We start from the raw sequence: 21,413 nt of genomic DNA, 5'->3' as shown, positions 1-21,413 counted from the left end.
TCAGCGCTAAAATGTGAGGATAGATGGCATTATCCTATCGTCAGCAGCGCGCAATTACTTTGCGCTAAGAGCTTTGAAAAAGGACCTCTTATGCGCCAAATACCTCGCTGCGCTGAAGCGCACTATAATCTCCGTGCTGCGCAGCGCAGTGCAAAGTAAAATCCCTTTTGGATATGTCATTACGGACAGCCTTGCCACACCAGGACATCAAATTCTGCTGCTAAAATTGGGTATTAGCAGATAATTCAGTGAGGCAATCAACTATAACTCACTGAGAAACTTTTATCACATCGCAAAGAGGGAAATTAATTGAGAAAACTTGTTGGACAATGGACATAGGCTATTTATCTTCATAACCCGGAGGGTCGTTGGCACCACAGACGATCTGTCAATAAGCTCTCTCCATCTCTCTCTGTCCTCGCACGAGTGAGTACACTCTATAGAGACACTGCATGAAATAGGTCCCGACCATCACGGGGGAAAAGCTCCGTTCATTTCCACACACCAGCGTCATTTTCCTTGAATTAAACATAGCTAAAAGCTGTTGTGTGGTGGGCTGCGCAGACAACAAATGTAAAAAATCGCCAGTTAAAGTTTTTTTGTACTCCTGAGCGAAACAAGGAAGCCATTGAGAATTGGTGAGAAGAAAAATGTTGATCTAGCTGTCAAGGAAGTAAGTTGGAGTGTTCATCTTCCGTATATACGATCTTTTTGTGCAACACACAACCATGCACGTGACATAGGAGAACGCCAGGATTGGAGGGGGGATTTCTGTTTTCCCCCATCTTGGGCGTGGTTTCTGAATGATGACGCGTTACGCAGTGTCTCTATTACGCATGGAGAGAATTACAGCATATTGCATGCCTCGCGCAAACAGCCATTGCGAGACGGGAATCTGATTAGTTTTGATTGACGTAATGCCCAGCATTGCCTGGCCACACCTGTGAATAATTCTGGTAGTTAAGACCGCCCAAATCCCGTTTGCGCAGGCATTTTGGGGGGCAGATGATTTTGGCAACGCTCTAATTTGCGCCTGCGACGTGAACGTTTCCGCATCCCCGCCGAGAATTGCATCCCCAACATATTTCAGGGCTGTTTTAACTTAGAAATCAGGGAGGTCACGTCTACCAGACAATTATATCACTTTTAAACAGTTACATTTCTGTATAAATCATTACAATATGCTCCCGTGAGGTGGGGATGCTGCCGGCGCTGGGGTGTAAAACTCTGCATAACACCTGGACAGCGGACTGCAATCTTCCCTGCTTCAAGGCACGCGCAAACAGGTGCGCAAGCGCTAATAGGGGATATCGCCTGTACGAAGATAGGGCCCATCGCATTAACAAGCTTGAAAATGGTGTTCGAGAGGTCACAGTGACCTTGGCCTTTGACCTTTGACCACTAAAATCTAATCAGTTCATGCTTGAGTCCAAGGTGATGTTTGAGGCAAATGTCATTCAATTCCATCAAGGCATTCCTGAGATATTGCGTTAACAAGCTTGGAAATGGCGTTCGAGAGGTCACAGTGACCTTGACCTTTGACCACCAAAATCTAATCAGATCATCATTGAGTCTCAGTCATTGTTTGAGGCAAATTTGATTAAATTCCGTCAAGGCGTTCCTCAGATGTCGCGTTAACGAACATCGGACGGACGGACAACCCGGATCCATAATGCCTCCGGCCTGGCTATCACCGGCGGAGGCATAAAAATATAGATAGATAGACAGACAGACAGCCAGGCAGAAACAGACAGACATATAGACATACAGACAGGCAGAGACAGACAGATAGACACAGACAGGCAGATAGACAGACAGACAGACAGACAGACAGACAGACAGACAGACAGACAGACAGACAGACAGACAGGCAGAGAGAGAGAGAGAGAGAGAGAGAGAGAGAGAGAGAGAGAGAGAGAGAGAGAGAGAGAGAGGCAGGCAGGCAGGGCTTAAAATTTGGCGCATCTTTTTGGAAATTCCCGCATATTTTCAATTTATAAAGGGGGAGTAATCCCGCAATGGTTTACGCCAGGGGTTTCAAACTCACGGCCCGCCACGCCACTTGATATCAAGTTATAGTGAAATCAGGCCCGCACCTCCGCTCGTTGTAAAACACAGAGCGCGCTCCCGAGGCAAATACCTTGTTGATCCATCAATAAGTTAGTTGCTCGTTTGTAATGAATAAGGATTTGTTTATTTCATCATCAGAACTCTGTACAGAGCGTCACAATATCAAAGTCATTGTGCCAAGAACATAAACATTACATGTCAAATATAGTCAGCCCAGCCCCCTCCCTCAGATGACTGGTGACTGGTACAATTCCATGGGATGTTTCCCATGAAGACAAAATAAGACCCTGATCTTTACAACAAACCAAAACAAAACCTTCTATACGCCAGAAAAAGACAAAACACTACATTATCCCCTCCTCTCCAGGTGGGGCACCTTTTCGACATAACAAACTGCTTCCCAGCAGAAGAGACACTCAAAGTGAGTGCCTAAGATGTGAGCTATGCATGTCAGCTAGATCATAATTAAACAAAGTCTACAATGATCAACAATCAATCAATAAGCAGTCAATCAATCATTTTACTCTGACAGCGTGTGGACACTCTTCACACCAGGGTTGCCAGATAAATTTCCATGTGCAGTTCCTTGGGCGGTTTTGTGTGTATTTTGGCGGGTTTTGAACTCTTTGTGCTGGAAAACGTCAACAGTATCTGGCAACACAGCTTCACATTCCAGGCCAGCGGCCTGGTGATTTGCTTCACCCGAGTGAAAAACCAAGTGGAAAGAAAAACATTTGCACGCTAAAATGTTGTCTTGTTGAGAAGTGAACATGTCGCTGTCAAAAGGCAAAAGAAAGGTTGATGACGAGCACAGACAGTTTCAGGAGAAGTGAGAGAGTGATTATTTTTTTGTTGAGTTCAAAGGGAATGCTGCCTGCCTCATTTGCAAAGAGAAAATGGCCGTACTAAAAGAATATAACCTGAAGCGAATAAGAATAAGAATAAGCAGGGATGCAAACGAGTCACCTTTAGGTAACAGTGAGTCACCTTTTTCATCCCAAAATAGGGCACTTAAGTGAATGATTTTGTGTCTGCCCTGGTATCTGTCACCTTTTTAACTATCCATGACTTTGCATCCCTGAATAAGAGTCTAATAATTACTATGTCTTTTGTCATTGTGTTTTATCTGGAGACTAAGCAGCAGCCATAGGCTACGTTCACACAGGGCACCCAAGCCTTGCCTTTACCCAGGCTTTTAAATAGGCGTCCTTTCTAGTCAACGAGGCTGTGTACACAGGGCGCCTCAGCGTGAACCTTGCGTGTACCCACGCCTTGCCTGACCTGCGCCGATTTTATCTTTTAGGCATGAGTTCTATTTTCAAGCCGACTAGGCGCGTGAAGGCAGACTTCTTCTGTCAAGCCATGAAGGAAAAACGCGACAATATCCGTGATTTCAAAATAAAATGGTGTTACTACAACAATGTTGAGCAGAGAGAGAGAGAGAGAGAGAGAGTGATTGACGGGTGGCTATCACGTGGGGCTTTCTCCCCGTCGGTAAACAAATGTTCAGGAGAGAGAATAGCGACCGAAGAAGCAAGATGGACAATGAAAAGTGAATCCACTTAGTACAACAGCATCTAGTTCTCTATGACAGCAGTCACCATACATATCCAGCATCAATAGCACATTAAATATATCCGATTTATTTTACCTACTGATGATAATTCGGGACCACACGTGACCAAAAAAAACACTCTGGAGAGAGGAGAGGCGCTTGTGACTCGGCTCAGGTGAACGTGGAATAGGCGTGCAGTGTGATAGGTTCACGCGCAGCTCAAGGTCTGTAGGCGTGGGTTGAGGCAAGGCAAGGCGTAGGTGCCCTGTGTGAACGTAGCGGGAGCGTACCTATGTTCCCCGGGTCCTATGTTCCCCGGGTCCTATGTTCCCCGTTTTTTACTAACCTCTCCCAGCCCCCACGCCAAACCTAACCTCCCCCCATGCCTAAACCTAACCTCCCCCAGACCCTAACCCAAAACCTAACCTCTCCCACCCCCACGCCTAAACCTAAGGTCGGCATTGCAGCTTCTATGTTCCCCGGTCCCACAAAAACGGGGAACATAGGACCCGGGGAACATAGGACCCGGGGAACATAGGGATGACCCCAACGTAGCGATAGGCTTCCGGTTGTATTAAAGCCTTTATTTTTTGTATTGAGTGATACACTTTACTAAAACACTCATATTATAATACCCCAGGTGTGCATAAACTACAGGTTAAGTAAAAACAAAAATGTGAAATTATATCGGTATCGTATCTGTTATCGGATAGGAGAAGCAGATATTTATTTACCGGTTATCGTATCGGCTGAAAAAAAAACCCAAAGTCTAGAATTCCCCCCCAGTTTGCAAAGTGAATTTTAAGCCCTGAGGGGGGGGGGGGGGGGGGTACGGGGGGGGTTACTTCCCCGGAGAGATATTCTGCCATTACAGCAATGACATTAACACAACATAACTTATACCAAAAACACACAAGAGGTAGGTTTGGTGAGAACTTTGAAACAACAACAACATTATATTGACACAATTACTACAGCGTTCTTGCATTTTTCCATAACTGTCCACTGTAGAGCCTATTGCATAATACTATTACTATGACTGTTCACTGTAATACAAAATGTGCAATGTGAGTTTCATAGTGTCTTTATATATCGTCTCTTGCCGTTCACCACCATTCATAATGTTTTTGCAGCCGGTTCGTAGCTGAAGCAGGATGGGATTTTTGTATGGGGATTTTGGTTAGGCTCGGGCACTGCGCGACCTCACGTGCCCTGCAGTTCACCTGCTGCACTTCCTTGCCCGCCTGCTCTATTGGCACATTGCCCAACTTCACATCACTGATGACATCACAATTGCTCGAGTGACCATCACTGATCACATCTTGGAGTGATCGAGTGACATCACTCAGTGCACAATTTGTTCAACTTCAGCCTCGCCCGCAGCTGGTGTAATTATAAAATGTCTAAAATGCTTTGTTGATTCTTCAATAATGAGTTGCTCGTTTTAAAATGAATATAAGGAGGATTTTATTCCATGACAAAGTTCCACTGTGCGCACAGAGGGTCTCACTCCCACAAAAAGACAGTCATGAGTGAACCACGAGCAAAGGCATCTCCTCATGATAGAGTCAAACATCAGCCCCCCACCTAGAAGGCATCAGTAAGTTTCCACTGCTCACAGAAGTTCCATTTAGCCCAGGACATTTCCATTAGCTACACAAGCTCAACCTTGATCTTTCATAAGAGACAATACAACCTTGGTCTGGTCACAAGACAAAATACATGTTATCTATCCCTTAAAATGAGACAGCCATAGATCATTATTGTACAGATACAATAAGAGCTGCGTGGCCTCGCCTGCTCTATTGGCATGTGCCGGGCACAATTGCACAACTTCGTGTCACTGATTACATCACTCACTGATGACATACAATTGCTCTTATGACATCATCAGTGATGCCACAATGCCTATGACATCATCCAGTGGGACAAAAGTTTAAACAAACAAACAGAGCCCACTTTCTCCCTTTTGATAGGCATCTCGCGAGCTACACACGCTCAATTCCTAGGCTCACCCGCTGCACGGGCTCACCCGCCCTGCAGCTCGCATACGCAGCTCGGCTGTTGCGTGGCCTCCCCTGCCCTAAGGCGGATGCGCAATGTCTCCCTCTTTCTCTTCATCAGTCTCTCCCCCTCTCCTCTCCCTCTCTCCGTCTCTCTCCCCCTCTCGCTCTCGTGTGTGTGTGTGTGTATGTGTGTCACTGATGACATCATCAGTGATGTCACAATGATGTCACAATGCCTAAGTATGAAATCACTGATGGCATCATCACTGATGACATCATTGATGACATCATCAGTGACATCATCACTGAACTATAGCCTTGTGTGTGTGTGTGTGTGTGTGTGTGTGTGTGGATGTATGACATCACTGATGTCATTGGTGGGACAGAGAAACCCTAGCTCACTTTTATATACTGATGATGATGATGATGATGATGAAGATGATGATGATGCTGTATTAAACAGCAAACTTTGTGTTCAGGGACACTGTGATACTCAAACAACTCATTTTTCACATTTAACTGGAGGGATTTTAAAATACTCAAATAATAAATAATTCTTAGTTTCAAGTAAAATAAGGGCTGCATTTAAAACACATAGCAGAAAGCTTTTGAAAATGTGCATCTTAAAATAAAGTGCTTAAGAAAAATGAAATAAAAGTAGCAGCTTGAGTTTCCCTTTTTCTGGTTTTTGCAGTCTTATCTCAACCAAAACAATCTCAACATATTTATTTGAACAATTGAACAGCTTACTCTTCTGTTCTGAGAATAAATGACTAGCTGACTAAGAAGTCATACTTTTGCAGCCTGGGGACAGTAGTTGTACTGGGAGGGAGGGAGACCAGCCAGCCACAGACATAAGCCGTTTTCACACACAGATCGCGCAAAATTGCAGTTCAAAAGGCCCGCAAAACTGGCAGCCTCGCCACAGAAATTGCTTTCACACACAGCCAAGCAGCACCGCCACATTCCCGTCCTGGGGTGTGCTTTCAAAGTGACATCCACCCCTCCCGGATTGAAAGGCGAGCGGAGGTATTTCCACCCAGCTCCTCGCCCAAATGAATATTTTAATAGGTTAGTGTAGCCTAGGCTACTGTATGATGAAAAAATTCATTCAACAACCAAACATCGCTGATGTACGCCAGCCAACGATGTGCAGCTGCGGTTGTTGAGGATCAAGCTGATAAAACACTAAAGTGTTGTCCACATGCAGCATGGTAACAAGGCTTTCAATATTCATCTGATCAACTTTATGCATCACAGACGCACCATCATGTAGCCTATTAGGTAATTAGCTACAAGGCTAATTCTTATCTTTTGGTTCCAGTTTTTTGTAAACAAATGATTCCCATCAAGTAGCCTAATTAGGGGCCGTTCTGAAAGACAACGCCCGCATATCAAACAGCTGCAGTCTGCATAACGTTGGTCGGGGGAATAGTATAGGCTATAAATGCACATGACTACTATAACATTAGTAGTTTTTGTAAGGGAATGCACAAGTGACTAGCTAGACAGATTGCAGTTCTGGAGCTGGTTTCCAGAGGGAATATCCTCAGACCAACTCGCCAGAGTCGCCACAGACAGCTATAGTCCTCTGAAGCGTATTATTATATCCCTTAATTTTACCTAGGCTACTAATGTCAACATCGTTTGAGCATAAAGCCTAACCTACTTACAGGCACGGAGCATTCCTCCTGGCGCATGATTGTAGGCTATATGCTACTTTTTTTTACTTTCACTGTCTTTCTTGCTGCATGAGGTGATTTCCCCTGTAATTTTTTTATGAATGAGCTGAGCATTCGCACTGTTCCGGCTTGCTGCTCCTGCGCTTTCAAGTGGAGGCGGGTTACCTGCTAACCCGGCGCTGTGACTAGGTCGGCTTGCGGGACAAAAGGCGTACAACAATTACCCACCAACGCGCGTTCAAAACTTTCACATCGGAGGCGCGGATCCTATTTTCCGTGCATTTTGCGGCTTTCAATGCCGGTGTGAAAGCACCTATAGACACAGAGACAGAGACAGACACACACACAGAGACAGACACACACACACGCGCACGCGCGCGCGCGCACACACACACACACACACACACACACACACCTCTCATTCTTTCTCTTGAGTGAGAGAAGTGAGCTCTTGCTTGTCCTGCCAGGATTTTAAATCTGGGCTGGAATGGTGTCACGGCCATTCTCATACACATGTGGAGGTGCTCATTGGTGAGCCTGGAACCATATTTGGTTTTGATGAAGTTCATAGTGGAGAAAGCTGTCTCACAACTGTATGTGGAGCCAAACATGGTTAAGATGTACAGTGCTACTTTCCTCAGGCCTGGGAAAGCTGTCTCTGAGACCAGTTTGAGCCAGAAAGTGGCATGGTCAGTTCCTCCAAAATGCTCTTTCAAGGCCACGTCTGCCTGGAGATCGATCAGTTGCATCTGGAGAGGCCCAGCATTTGCCCACTTGAAGTGCTGTGTGACTTCCTTTGAGAACCCCCTGACATCTTTGATGAGGAATGGGTTCTGAATGAACAGGTTGAGCTGCTGTCCAAGGCTGAAGCTGTCGAAACGCTTGCTGAAGTTTACAATCAGCTTGTCAACAAAGTCAACAAAATGAGAAACATCTCTCTCTCCGTGGACCTGTTTCTGCACTGGTGTGAAGTGTGCACAGTCTCCCTGCAGGTCTTCCTTGAACACCTCAAGTTTCCTCTGAAAGGAGTTGACCTCTGTCATCAGGTCACAAACTGAATTGTCCTTGCCCTGTAGCTTTACATTCAGTTCATTCAACCAAAAAAGCTACAATATCGGGGGGTACGGTGGTGCAGTGGTAAGCGCTGTCGCCTCACAGCTAGAAGGTCCTGGGTTAGATTCCGACCTGGGACGCAGTGAACGCTGAAGGAATGTGTGCCCGTCCGCATGTCCTCGAGTGCCCACCGCCTGGGTGGCGTCGTCAAAAGGGCCTTTCTGTGTGGAGTTTGCATGTTCTCCCTGTGGCTCCTGGGGGTTTCCTTCATATAGGAACCCCTTCACCAAAACATGCAATATCCTGGTTGCTGATGTGGTGCCTCCTCTGGTCGTGAAGGGCGCCTGTTCGGAGGGAGGGGAACTCGTTGGAATAGCGTGATCCTCCCACGTGCTATGTCCTACCGGTGAAGCTTCCCCTGTCAGGAGAAAAGATGCGGCTGGATAACTGCCCATGTCTCGGAGGAAGCATGGAGCCAGTTTTCGGCTCTCCCCAGATCGGCAGAGAGTGGAGTAGCAACAAGGATAAATATGAATTAGCACTAATGGGGGATAAAAATGGGGATAAAAAATCAGGGGGGAAAAAAAGCTACAATATCCATCTTCTTCTCATCTTCCAAAAAGAGAGAAAATGATGTGGCCTTCTGGCTCTTCAGCTGTGCCAAAAAAGCTGTGATTTCCTGTCGGATGGACCAAAAGCGCTCCAACACGATTCAAGATTCAAGATTCAAGATTCAAGATTTTTATTGTCACTCCGTAGTACAAGTATCACATGTGAAATTCTTGTGCTGTAGGCTCCATTACAACATAGTGCCTTTGCTGAGCCATCTTACATTATTGTGGAGCAGAAGATCATCAGCATCTGCTTCAACTTCTCTGAGGAATTCCCTGAGCAGGCGATGCTGGTGAGAAGAGGATGCCCTAAGAAAGTGAATCATTCTCATCATTGTGTTCATCACCTCAGCATACTCATCTGACAGGCTGGAGCACAGGACTGATTGATGAATGATACAATGGTAAGAGATGAGCTCAGGATTGTCCTCTTTCATTCTTGCCACAGCTCCTTTCTCTCTCCCTATCATGGCAGGGGCTCCATCTGTGGTAATGGAAATCACTTGTTTTGGCTCTATTCCCCTCTTGGTTAACATCTCCTTTATGGCCAGGTAGATGTCCTCTCCTCTTGTACTGGTGTGAAGGGATGTCACACCTAACAGGTCTTCACAGAACTCTTTTTTCTCCTTGTTGAAGAACCTTACATAAATTAACAGCTGGGCATTGTCAGACACATCAGTAGACTCATCTACAGCTAAGCTTATGCATGGTGTCATATGAACTGCTTCATCCAGCTGTGCTAGCACATCCTGGCTTAATATTTCTGTTTTCTTTGTAGCTGAAGATGCAGACATGGGTATTAGATTTATTTTTCCACAAAGCTCTTCTTTTCACTTTGCCGCTTTTAATAAGTGCCACGGTCTCCCAGCAGATCAGACAGACAGGCTTTGAACTGCCCGTGGGGAGGATAAACATGTACAAATCTGTCCATTCTTCATTAAAAACTCGGTTCTCTGTGTCCACTTTTCTCTTTTTAGAGCACGCCAATGCGCCATACTTCTTCTCACCTATTTCTCCACCATGTGTGTGTATCGCTGCTCACTGACACAGCTGTGACAAGCAGAGTGGACCCGCACGGAGGAATCTTGGAATGGCTGGAATGTACATTTCATTGGCCGAGTAGCGTCACGTGGGACTCCAAACCAGTACCGTAAATGCTAGAATAGCCAGAAAAGCTGCGCCATTTAAAAATACAAAACACTGCAACATTGAAGAAAAATCTCAATATAATAACAGCTTATAGGTCTGGGCACGCATAGGATGGCGTCTCGGTCCGGATTCGGACCGCGGTCCGCCTATTAGTGACCCCTGTTCTAGCCCACAAATGTTAATATGCCAATAATGCCAATAAGTATGTAAAAAACAAAATAAAACGAACGGTAATGTCTTAATATAATGTAGAGTACAAATGACATGTAACTGGCTTGTTAAACTCCCATTCCAGGAATATCACTATTTACAGTACCACGGCTCGACGCACACTTCAAGGCAGGCAGCCAGCACTCCTAGGCTTGGAAACGGCTGTCCGCCCGGAGGCAGCTGCCACCTGGTCCTCTGCCCTGGGAGCTCGCGCTGTGCAGCCAGCGAGTACGCACTCCACGGGGCTGTATTTATTATATTATATTGTGTTTGTACATGGGCTCTTATTGAAACGTGACCGGTAGGTTTCAGATTTGTCCTGTAAAATACATTCTTTGCGGTGTCCAGTGCGGAGTGCTCTCCTGAGGCACAGATCATCACATTATTATGGATCCCACTCTTATTTGGGTCAGAACATGCTCTACGCAGCATTCAAGCACCAGGAATGGCCAACGCCAACTCCAGTTCCTAATCGCAGACACGCTTACTTTCCAACGGTCAAATCAAACTCCTCCACATGCTATGTCACCACCTCTCTACCCTGTTTCAGTTGGAATACGTCATGATAAAGAATCACAGACCCCCAGAATCTCATTTCAGCTCGACTTTAATCGAAATCCCCATACAAAATTCCCATTGTCTATGGCGAGCTGGTCTACAAAATGTACGTCATCCCTGTGGTACTGTGGTATTCATCTGTTATGCGGTGATTTTTAGCTGTACACAGTCTCCCGGCCATCACCCCCTTCGCTTCCTAAACAGGGAAAGTAATTTTTTGGTTTTTCCAATCCGTAAATGCCCATGTTGTGAGTCATTTGAGATGAAGAAGAACACGATTAGTGGGTCTCAAAGTGAGGTCCTTGATAGGGTTCTGGTGGGAGTCCACTTAGCAAATTCATGAATTGATAAATGTCAGCATTAGCCTATTTCACTTACAAGAAGTTAACACAATTAGAGAATGTAGAAGAATTATTATATTTATATAGTTTCACTGTTACATACAGGCATAGGCGATTCTAGGCTTTCCAAACAGGGGTTGCACCACCAAGAAGGTAATAGGACTCCGACTGGGGGGTATCTAGACTGGGAGGTATCTAGGGGGGGGCTGTGCACCCCCTAGACAAAGACATTTTGTAAATTTTAAAGTAAAATGCATTAATCTGGTGCACTCTGAGTTTAACTGCCATACATATTATTTTGTTATTTATGTCATTACTTGAAATGTTACATGTATGTATGTAATTTATTTTCATGAATATTGATTTGTTTGTAATGTTAGATAGGAAGGAGTTTATGTTCTGTGTTGTTAGGGGGACACTTTTGACTGTGACACTCATCTAGAAGCATCCGGCAGCCATCAGCCATGTGGTCAGAAGAAAGTAGCTCTGCTAAGTTTAAGATAATAAATTAAAGAAAGAAGGAAGAAGAAGAAGATATTTTAAGTTTAAGAAGAGGTTTTTGGAAGATTTATGTTTTTGAAGTTTATTCTTTCATTCTTTGGTCAAGCCATTCTCACAACTCATTCCCTCTCAGTTGTGTGCAGCCAGTGAGTTCGACTATCACTCCCTCCAGTAAGAGACCACGGTTCTTCTGTTACAGATGGATTTATTGAGCTGCTCTCCACCATCCCCAAATCCACCTTCGAACTCAGACCTGCTGAGACTTTCCCCATTCTGCGTGCCTGACAAGGAGGTGCCGACAGGCAGCTCATCAAGACGGGACATACAGATAAGCCTGCTGTTAAGGACATCAGTTAAGTTCATCAGTTTTCTCATGAAACGTCCATAAGCCAGGCACTAAAGTTTGTGTTCTGAAGGTGACACAAGGATTGAAAAACTACAAGGGACTGTGTGTAGCCTATAACAAAAACAGCTGTTTCACAAGATATAAGGGCTAATTGTTTTTGTAGTCTACTTGGTTTTATAGTGACTATATTATTTATTTGAAGAAAGGCATTTGTTTACTTTGGAGAATAAAGAAATATTTGTGTACATTTAAGTAAGTTGACATTCAAAGGGACGTTTTCTATTCATGGTCAACTATTTCTATGCAAGTTGAAATGTTGCATTAAGGACACTTTGCCTACTGTAATTGACTAACATTTCCAAGCCTTTATAATTAGGGTTGATTTCGTTGACAGTGATCTAATTTAGTTAGCCTATTCACTTGAGTATTTTTGTGAAAATGTTTCTTATTACGTGAGACAAGTTAATTATATGCTGTAGGCTACAGGTCATTTCCAAATCATTTAAAATGTCACAAGAACAAGAACTAGCTGCCATAGAAGAACAAGAGCCAGAACAAACAGATGAGTCTATCATTGTAGACCCACCAACACCAGTACAGCCGGAACAGCTTCGTAGAAGTGAAAGACCCCGCGTATTAACAGAAAAAGAAAAAGGCACTTCACTCTAACTAAGGCTCTAACTAAGGTGGCTAAAAAATCAGTAGTAAAACAGGATCCCAGTAACATCCTACAAGAGCACATCAGCACTATTCAAAGGGAATTAGCTGAACTGAATACTATTTATGATGAATACTGAAGTGTTGACAGCCCTGCTCATGACATGCGCCGCAAGCTGGACAAGTGCACATCAGTCACCAGTATTGTTGTACAGAATGCTCAGTCTCAAATTCAAGGAACAAATGAGGAGTTGATTTGGCCTGATGCTAACTCTGTATTCCCATCTTCAATCTCTAGTAGTTCAACTCCAGCTAAGGTTAATTCCATTCGCTCTCATACATCCTCAATCAAAAGACAAGAATCTGCCGCCGAGTATGCAGCTACGCAAGCTGTATTGCAGATTATGGCTCAGCAAGACTGCCAACAAGAGAAGCTGCAAAGACTTGAAGCTGAGGATAAGCAGATGGTTGCAGAGCAGCTTCATTAACTCGCCGTTTACAAGCCGAAAAGGAAGAGACTGAACGTAGGATAGAAAAGGAGAAACAAGAGGCTGCTCTTGTAAAGAAACAGCAAGAAGAAAATGCTGCAAGGAAAAGGTCTGTAGAACACTTGAAAAGAGAGCTTGAGCGTTTGGAGGAGATGATAAGGTTGAATGCAGCCAGAGCAAAACTTCAAGTCTATGATGAAAATGAGTTCTATTCAGACCGGAGAGTGAGACGCGCGGCCCAGCACGTAACAGGATGTGAGTTGCCAGAACTGCATGAACTGTATAAACAGCGGTGCCTCAGGAGGTCCCTGAAGATCATCAAAGACACAAACCATCCCCACAACAGCCTGTTCTCCCTGTTACCCTCAGGGAGGAGACAAAGGGGTCCAAAAGCACGCACAAATCGCTTGAGGAACAGTTTCTTCCCGCAGGCTACGAGACTCCTTAACATACACAAATAGTGTAGTAGCCGTAATGTACCGTACTGTAGCTGCTACCATTACGTATGTCTAATGTTTAATTGTATGTTTAATAAGGTACATGCTATTTGCACCTGTATGTCAAATACGTCGAATTTAAAATGTTTAAGCACGTCTAAAGTATGCACACGACATGTGCACCTATGTGCAGTGAATATGCCACTGTCTCTGACTTGTCTTATCACTATACTGCCTTATTGTTGTTGTGTCTCTTGTTGTTTTTGCACTCATATGCCCTGTTATATTTGTCCTATGTTGTAAACGGAGTCCACAGCACAAGAATTTCACACGTGATACTTGTACCATGGAGTGACAATAAAAAATCTTGAATCTTGAACCAAGGACTTAAACCACAGAAATATGAAGTGCCTACAGTTGTGCAAGCAAGTACGGTAAACAGGTGAACACTGTGTATCAGCACACACAACCACTAAGAGATGTGGCTCCAAGAAATATGATTCAAGATGACACAGGCGAGCTTGTGAAAGTTTTGGCTGAGGCTATATCAGCAAATAGGCGACCCATTCCAGAGCCTACAATCTTTAGTGGGGATCCACTCAAGTTTAATGATTGGAAAAATATTCCAACTACAGTAAAAATCTTCTTCCTTCAGAAATATGTTGGAGGAGCAGCTAAAGAGGCCTTAGAAGGATATTTTCTGACTGATTCAGAAGATTCATACTACGCAGCATGGGACCTGCTCAATGAACGATATGGCGAGCCTTTTGTAATCGCTAAGGCCTTCCGAGACAAACTTCATGCCTGGCCAAAATTAGCCTCAAAGGAGAGTGCTTTTTTTTTTTTTTTTTTTTTTCCCCGATTTTTTATCCCATTTTATCCCCCATTAGTGCTAATTTTTTTAATTGATTTATCCTGGTTGCTACTTCGTCCTCTGTCGATCAGGGAGAGCCGAGACTGATACCATGTTTCCTCCGAGACATGGGCAGTCGGTCAGCCACTTCTTTTCACCTGACAGGGGAAGCTTCACCGGTAGGACATAGCACGTGGGAGGTTCACGCTATTCCAACCAGTTCCCCTCCCCCTGAACAGGCGCCCTTAACGGCCAGAGGAGGAACCACACTAGCAACCAGGATATTGCATGTTTTTGTGAAGGGGGTTCCTGTATGAAGGAAACCCCCGGGAGGCACGGGGAGAACATGCAAACTCCACACAGAAAGGTCCTTTTGCCGACCCCCACCCGGGCGGTGGGCACTCGAGGACATGCGGACGGGCACGCATTCCTCTCAAAGGAGAGTGCTGAGCAAAGAAAGTTTGTGGACTTTTTACGCAGTTGCGAATCTGCCATGGCTCACAATGAAAGTCTAAATGTTCTTAATGATGGAATCGAGAACGAAAAGCTTGCTGCCAAACTACCCGACTGGTTAATTACTGGTTGGAATCGACAGGCCACACAATACCAACTGCAACACAGAAAGTTCCCAAGCTTCAGTTATTTTGTGACATTCCTATCAATGGAAGCTAGTATTGCGTGCAACCCTATAACATCTTTTCATGCGGTACGGCAAAGTGAACATGATAGAGCAAAGGTCAAGAACCAAAACATAGTAGCCACCAATAACCACAGTCTAGGTGCCAAGATCTTCACAACTAACACCAGTGAAAGGAACATAGTCACATGCGTGTTTTGTAAGAAAATAGGACACAGCTTACACAAATGTCATATATTCCTTGAAAGAACAGTCGCTGAAAGAGCCAAATTCATTCAGAGTGAGAGAATGTGCTTTGGCTGCTTGAGTCCTGGCCATCAATCCAAGAGCTGCAGTAACCGGATGGTCTGTGACACCTGCTCAAAACGTCATCCCACATGCCTACACGAAGATCGCTCAAAGCAAGAGCAAGAACCACAGAGAGAACGATCTAAGGAATTACGTAACAGTAAGGAAGGAAAGCCACAGTCAACACAAATACGAGATGTCACCAAGGAAGCCACATCCAATAGAGTTGTGCAAGATGGCAATAGTACCCAGACTTCAGCAATAATACCTTTCTATGTGTCAACGTCAAGAGATTCAAGCAAGGAAGTTCTTGTCTACGCTCTGCTAGATTCACAAGTGACTCTTCATTCATTCTTGAGGAAGTGGCAGATGTTCTAGATACAAACACAGAACAAGTGAAGCTGAAACTATCTACAATGTCGTCAAAAAGGACAATTGTACCCTGTAAAAGACTCCAAGACCTACAAGTAAGAGGGCTATTCTCCTCTAAGAAGATCACAGTGCCAACAGCTTACACTTGTGAATTTATCCCTGCTAATCGGACACACACTGAAGAGTCTATAGTGAATGCTGCTATTAACTTGTGTTTACTTTTGCTACTAAACCAACATCAGGACTTAAAAAAATAGACTATGACACCACACCCTAAGTGATACACACATGTTATGAGAGTGGTATATATACCCCTCACACTAATATCCGTTTTATTGTAGAATGGTTAGTTCCTTGCTCTGCTCTCCCCTAGAGTGGGACAAACAACCATGTCAAACCCTGTATGCAGCGCGGCCCCAGGCAGGAGGCTGTTTCGCCTGTAGAGTGAGCCGGCCCTTTTATATGTCAAGATAAAATAAAAAATCATCTGGCCACTAGGGGTTGCACGTGCAGCCAGTGCACCAACGTACAATCGCCTATGCATACAGGTAGAAATGGATTTTTGCACAAAACTAAGTATGTCAAATAATACAATAGAAAACACATTACATGAATTTATCGATGTTCCTCACCACCTCCTCTCCTCACCTTCTCCTCTCCACACGAGCTCATCGTGTGGAGATCTCATCTCACTATGAAATTATTCAAACAAATGACATGCACCAACATGCACAGCATCACAGTAGCTACAACTATGAAATTATCTTATGTTATTTAGTTCTACAAATAAAACATCAATGTGTAAATAATAAATAAACAATAAGGCATCATGCCATCAGCTGAGAATATTTCCCAGCATGTAGAAATGACATAATCCTTCTCCCCAATAAACACATTTTCCCAGCACAGTCAATTACATACAGCTAAAACAATTGGCACTCGCATAATATAAAGAAACATCAATAACTGTTAACACATTGACTGCCAGACGTTTTTCTTTGCTGTAGGTAGCTTCTGCCAAGCCGTTTTTTGAGGATTATGGCTCATTTTATAAGAGCCGAGGATTCGTTTCAGCTTGGAGTTTGTGAACATACAATATCTCAAAAGTACTAATAGAATGTGTACTTTCTCTGTCTAAAAGAGTTAGTTTGTAGAGTTAGTAGTTATGTAAGCATTAGCAGTTGAATACAGCATGGTTTTAGCGTGAAAAAGAATATTCAGAGATAAACGGCTTTTTGTGAAATTGGATGGAACGGTCACTTTAACCATTCATTTTTGGCTCTCTCTCTCTCTCTCTCCCTCCCCCTCTCGCTCTCTCTCTCTCTCTCCCTCCCTCTCGCTCTCCCTCCCTCTCTCTCTCTCTCTCTCTCTCTCTCTCTCTCTCTCCCTCCCTCTCGAGTTGCTTCAACTCCGCCCTCCGTGGGCGGACAAGCTTGTCACCAGTCAGTGCTTTGCTGCTCTCCTGTGCCTGCTGCATGTCTGGGCCGCTGTTTGAGGAAGTCGGGAGGGACTCGCTCGTTTGGAGTTTTGGTTGAGAGAAGCTTTTGCGATTCTGGTCATATTTATGCTGCGTGTTTCAAAGTGTGTTCCTGCACCTGTAATCTATCACCCGATCATAGTAGATCGGCTGAATCTATTATGTAAATTTGCAATCCCGCATCGCCAGCAATCAGCGCGAAAAGGAGAATGGCTGGGCTGAGAATGGCTTGACAAGTTAAAAAAATGCTTTCCTTCCTCTAGCAAGGAGAGCACTGTTGCCACTTAGTGGGTCGGTGGAATGGGTTGTAAACGTTCGGTGGCTCCAATAATTATATAAGAGATGTAAAAGGCTTAGATGCACAACCCACCGTCAAAAAAAAAAAATCGATGCCAAAAACGTGTAAACACGTTGTTGGCAGGGAACAGCTGGATTCTGAAAACGTGTTCATACGTTGTTGGCAGTGAATGAGTTAAATCAAGACACTACCAGTGAACAGCGAACGGGCACTGCAATTCAAGGAGCCACATGGCGGACGAATCCACTGCATGTAGAACGCAATATAAACATCATTCCACACAAACAACAACAAATATTAAACTCTCACTGGTTCCTTGGACGCACAGCAGCTTAGAAACAAAAAACCCCAGCAACTGGATCAACAGAATATCACTTGAATTCCACTCTGTAACATTAAGAAACCTCTCTGACCAGCAGCCACTTTCTACTTTCACTTTCACGCAGTTCACCAACTCCGTGGGGAAAGAGGGGGGGTTCGTCGTTGCTAGCGCTCTGACTGAGTTGGTTTCTTCCATGATGCATCATCATGGGAAAAACCAACTCGACGGGGGAAAGAGGGGTGTTTCGCTGCTATCACTTGACTGAGAGGCTGTTGCAGGGAGGCAGTCAAACAAAAATGAATTGGGATATTTCATAACCTCCGGGGCTAGGGAAAAAACATCCGGGGCTGTAGCACCGGAAGCCCAGGGCGAACGACGCCGATGGTCAAACGCCAAAGTTCAAGGTCACTGTGACCTCACGAACACCATTCCCAAGTTCGTTAACACGATATCTCAGGAACAGCTTGATGGAATTTCTTCCACTTTGGCTCAAACGTCGACTTGGACTCAAGGATGAACTAATTCGATTTTGCTGGTCAAAGGACAAAGGTTAAGGTCACTGTGACCTCATGAAGGCCATTTTCAAGCTTGTTAACGTCATATCTCAAGAACGCCTTGACAGAATTTCTTCCAAAAATAGAATGATTTTATTATAATTACCGGTACCTGTATGAAGTGTTCGGCGATTCGGTTAACAGTTCTGGTATGAAGTTAGTTTGGGCCTAGAAAACAGACAGGTAAAAATATTAGTTGGTTGTTTTAGATACAAACTTGTAGTAGTGTGCTATAAAGCTAGCAAAAATACTCACAATATCCCTGTTCAATTCAAGTACATTGGTCAGGGTTAGAGAGGATCCGCCAAGGAGGTTTCTGTGTGCTGTGTTTGGGTCCAGTGTGAGTTCACAGGCATCTGATGGAGAGAACAATACACAATATAGCAGCAGCTTCTCATCTAATACACCTGTTCTGTTTGTTGATTTATTGACAGTCCATTTCTTAGCAGCTTGGCACGCATGATATCAGCCAGCATCCTTATTCACAGTAGGATCTGAAATCATGGATTTCACATACTGTGCTGTAGATGGACTTTGCATCTCAATAGTAGAATGTGTGTTGCTTTGTTTTCATGAATCAAACTAAATACACTTCCTCACACCTGGGTTCGACGACGGATCTGCATGTTCTCGCACACTGGAGGAATAAACAGAGAATAAGTCAGATCAGCAGATTATCTTTGATGATGGAACGATGGACATTTAATAACATTCCGTATGAAGGATTCCCACAATCCCACTCATATCCAACATTAAACATCAAACAGACTCCTCAGCTTCTCAGTCTGGCTGCTAGTTTTCTGCTGTATTCATTTCATATTGAAAGAAGCAGAATAGCTGGATTTTGTTTCTTGTTTTACCTTTTACCCTTATTTATACAGGGGGAGTGTCACTGTGGTCTCTACCCTGTAGAGCTCGACAGTCACGTGACTTTTCGGGATGTTTTGCGCCCCGGAAGTAAGTTCCCCATTCATTTTCTCCATAGACATCTCGAAAAAATCCTTGGTAACACTTTATAATAACGTTCAGTCATAAGTAATTTATAAGCCCTTAGGTAATGATGAACTAACCATTTACAAAACATGAATACACATTTGTAGATGATTAATAAATGTTATGTTAACATACAAATGTGTTGTAAGTCATCTATACACATTTAGATAGATATAAATAAAACATTCCTGTGTAGAAAACTGTAGAAAGCAGCTGAAGCCAACAGGCTGCCAGGTTCAAAGAGACATAAGGACAAAGCAGCACTCATTAATATGAATGACAACATGCTGCTGCTTCAATAAACAAGCAGAGACTGAAGAGTGAGTTAGTGAGTGGAGGCTTTTCTTCACTATAAAATAAAATCAGTAATAAACAAATAAAAACACACACACACACACACACACACACACACACACACACACACACACACACACACGGTGGCTGGTGAAATGAACAGCGCCCTCCACCACCATCAGTGAGAAAAGTAGCCATTGATGTGTTTGAGGATGAAAGGCTCCTCCAGTCAGTTTTCCTGCCTGTAGAAGCGTTGGTGTTCTATGAAAACCTTCTAATATCTATCTCGTATAGTCACACCTCATCTGATTTGACCAAAGAACTGACATTGAGAAGAACCAAAGGCTAATAGCTTGTTCCACTGCAACATATTATGTTTAATATTATGTGCTCTGAACGTTCTGTGTAATTAACACATTAATTATCATATTTTAAATTCCTTCATTGCCTCCAAAACTCTGACATCAAAGTTTGTCCTCTATAGATGATGGAGGCCATTTTGGAGCCATGTGGAGCCCTGTGTCTTCAAAACAATGGAGAATATCATCACCAAAGTTCATCTTCATTCATTTGAAGAGACCAGGAATGTGTGAAAACAATAGGAAGACAATGTGAGTCCTAAGGCTGATTTCAGATGAAATTACTCTATATAGAAGTCCGCAAATTAAGTGGCACCACAATATTCTTATAATATTCATGTCAGCACATCATTAAAAAATTCTGTCTGACCTCAGAGTCTCCAGGCTGCAGTGTCGACTCTCCAGAAGATCACACAGGTGCTTCACTGCTGACCCCTTCAGCTCCTTGTTGCCAGTCAGGTTCAGCTCTCTCAGATGGGAGGAGGGGTTGGACTTCAGAGCTGAGGCCAGAGAAGCAAAGCTGCTCTCTGACAAGTCGCAGAACATCAATCTGAATAAAGAATAAAACATGTAGATATAAAATAATGGCGGCTGTGGCTCAGGAGGTAGAGTGGGTTGTCCACTAATTAGAAGGTTGGTGGTTCGATCCCCGGCTCCTCCAGTCCGCACGTCGAAGTGTCCTTGGGCAAGACACTGAACCCCAAATTGCTCCCGATGGCTGTGCCAGCACCCTGCGTGGCAGCTGGCCGCCTTCGGTGTGTGAATGGGTGAATGTAGGCACATTGTAAAGCGCTTTGGATAAAAGCGCTATATAAATGCAGTCCATTTACCATTTACCATTTACCAAAATAAAACATCCCTGTATAGAAAACCTGGTTGAAACCATGTTTCATAATCCACTCAGAGCTTTTACCCTTATTTATACAGGGGGAGTGTCACTGTGGTCTCTACCCTGTAGAGCTCGACAGTCACGTGACTTTTCGTGATGTTTTGCGCCCCGGAAGTAAGTTCCCCATTCATTTTCTCCATAGACATCTCGAAAAAATCCTTGGTAACACTTTATAATAACGTTCAGTCATAAGTCATTTATAAGCCCTTAGGTAATGATGAACTAACCATTTACAAAACATGAATACACATTTGTAGATGATTAATAAATGTTATGTTAACATACAAATGTGTTGTAAGTCATCTATACACTTTTAGATAGATATAAATAAAACATTCCTGTGTAGAAAACTGTAGAAAGCAGCTGAAGCCAACAGGCTGCCAGGTTCAAAGAGACATAAGGACAAACCAGCA

At 43.9% G+C, this 21,413-nt stretch overlaps 1 protein-coding gene across 1 annotated transcript in view; it reads right to left on the bottom strand.

Moving 5' to 3' along the window:
* Positions 1–21,413, bottom strand: part of LOC310798302 (NACHT, LRR and PYD domains-containing protein 3-like) — a gene marked incomplete at its 5' end in the record, with an annotated part of 621,920 nt that overhangs the window by 22,005 nt on the left and 578,502 nt on the right. The window contains 4 exons of the mRNA XM_083660809.1: positions 18,578–18,633; positions 18,721–18,821; positions 19,068–19,102; positions 20,482–20,661. Coding sequence (XP_083516935.1) covers positions 18,578–18,633; positions 18,721–18,821; positions 19,068–19,102; positions 20,482–20,661 — 372 coding nt within the window. The remainder of the gene's footprint in view (positions 1–18,577; positions 18,634–18,720; positions 18,822–19,067; positions 19,103–20,481; positions 20,662–21,413) is intronic.

This window comes from Poromitra crassiceps (genome assembly GCF_964638095.1).
Source record: "Poromitra crassiceps genome assembly, chromosome: 2".
Classification (NCBI taxonomy): domain Eukaryota; kingdom Metazoa; phylum Chordata; class Actinopteri; order Beryciformes; family Melamphaidae; genus Poromitra; species Poromitra crassiceps.
The sequence above is the reverse complement of the archived record's forward strand: the minus strand, read 5'-3'. Positions and strand labels throughout refer to the sequence as shown.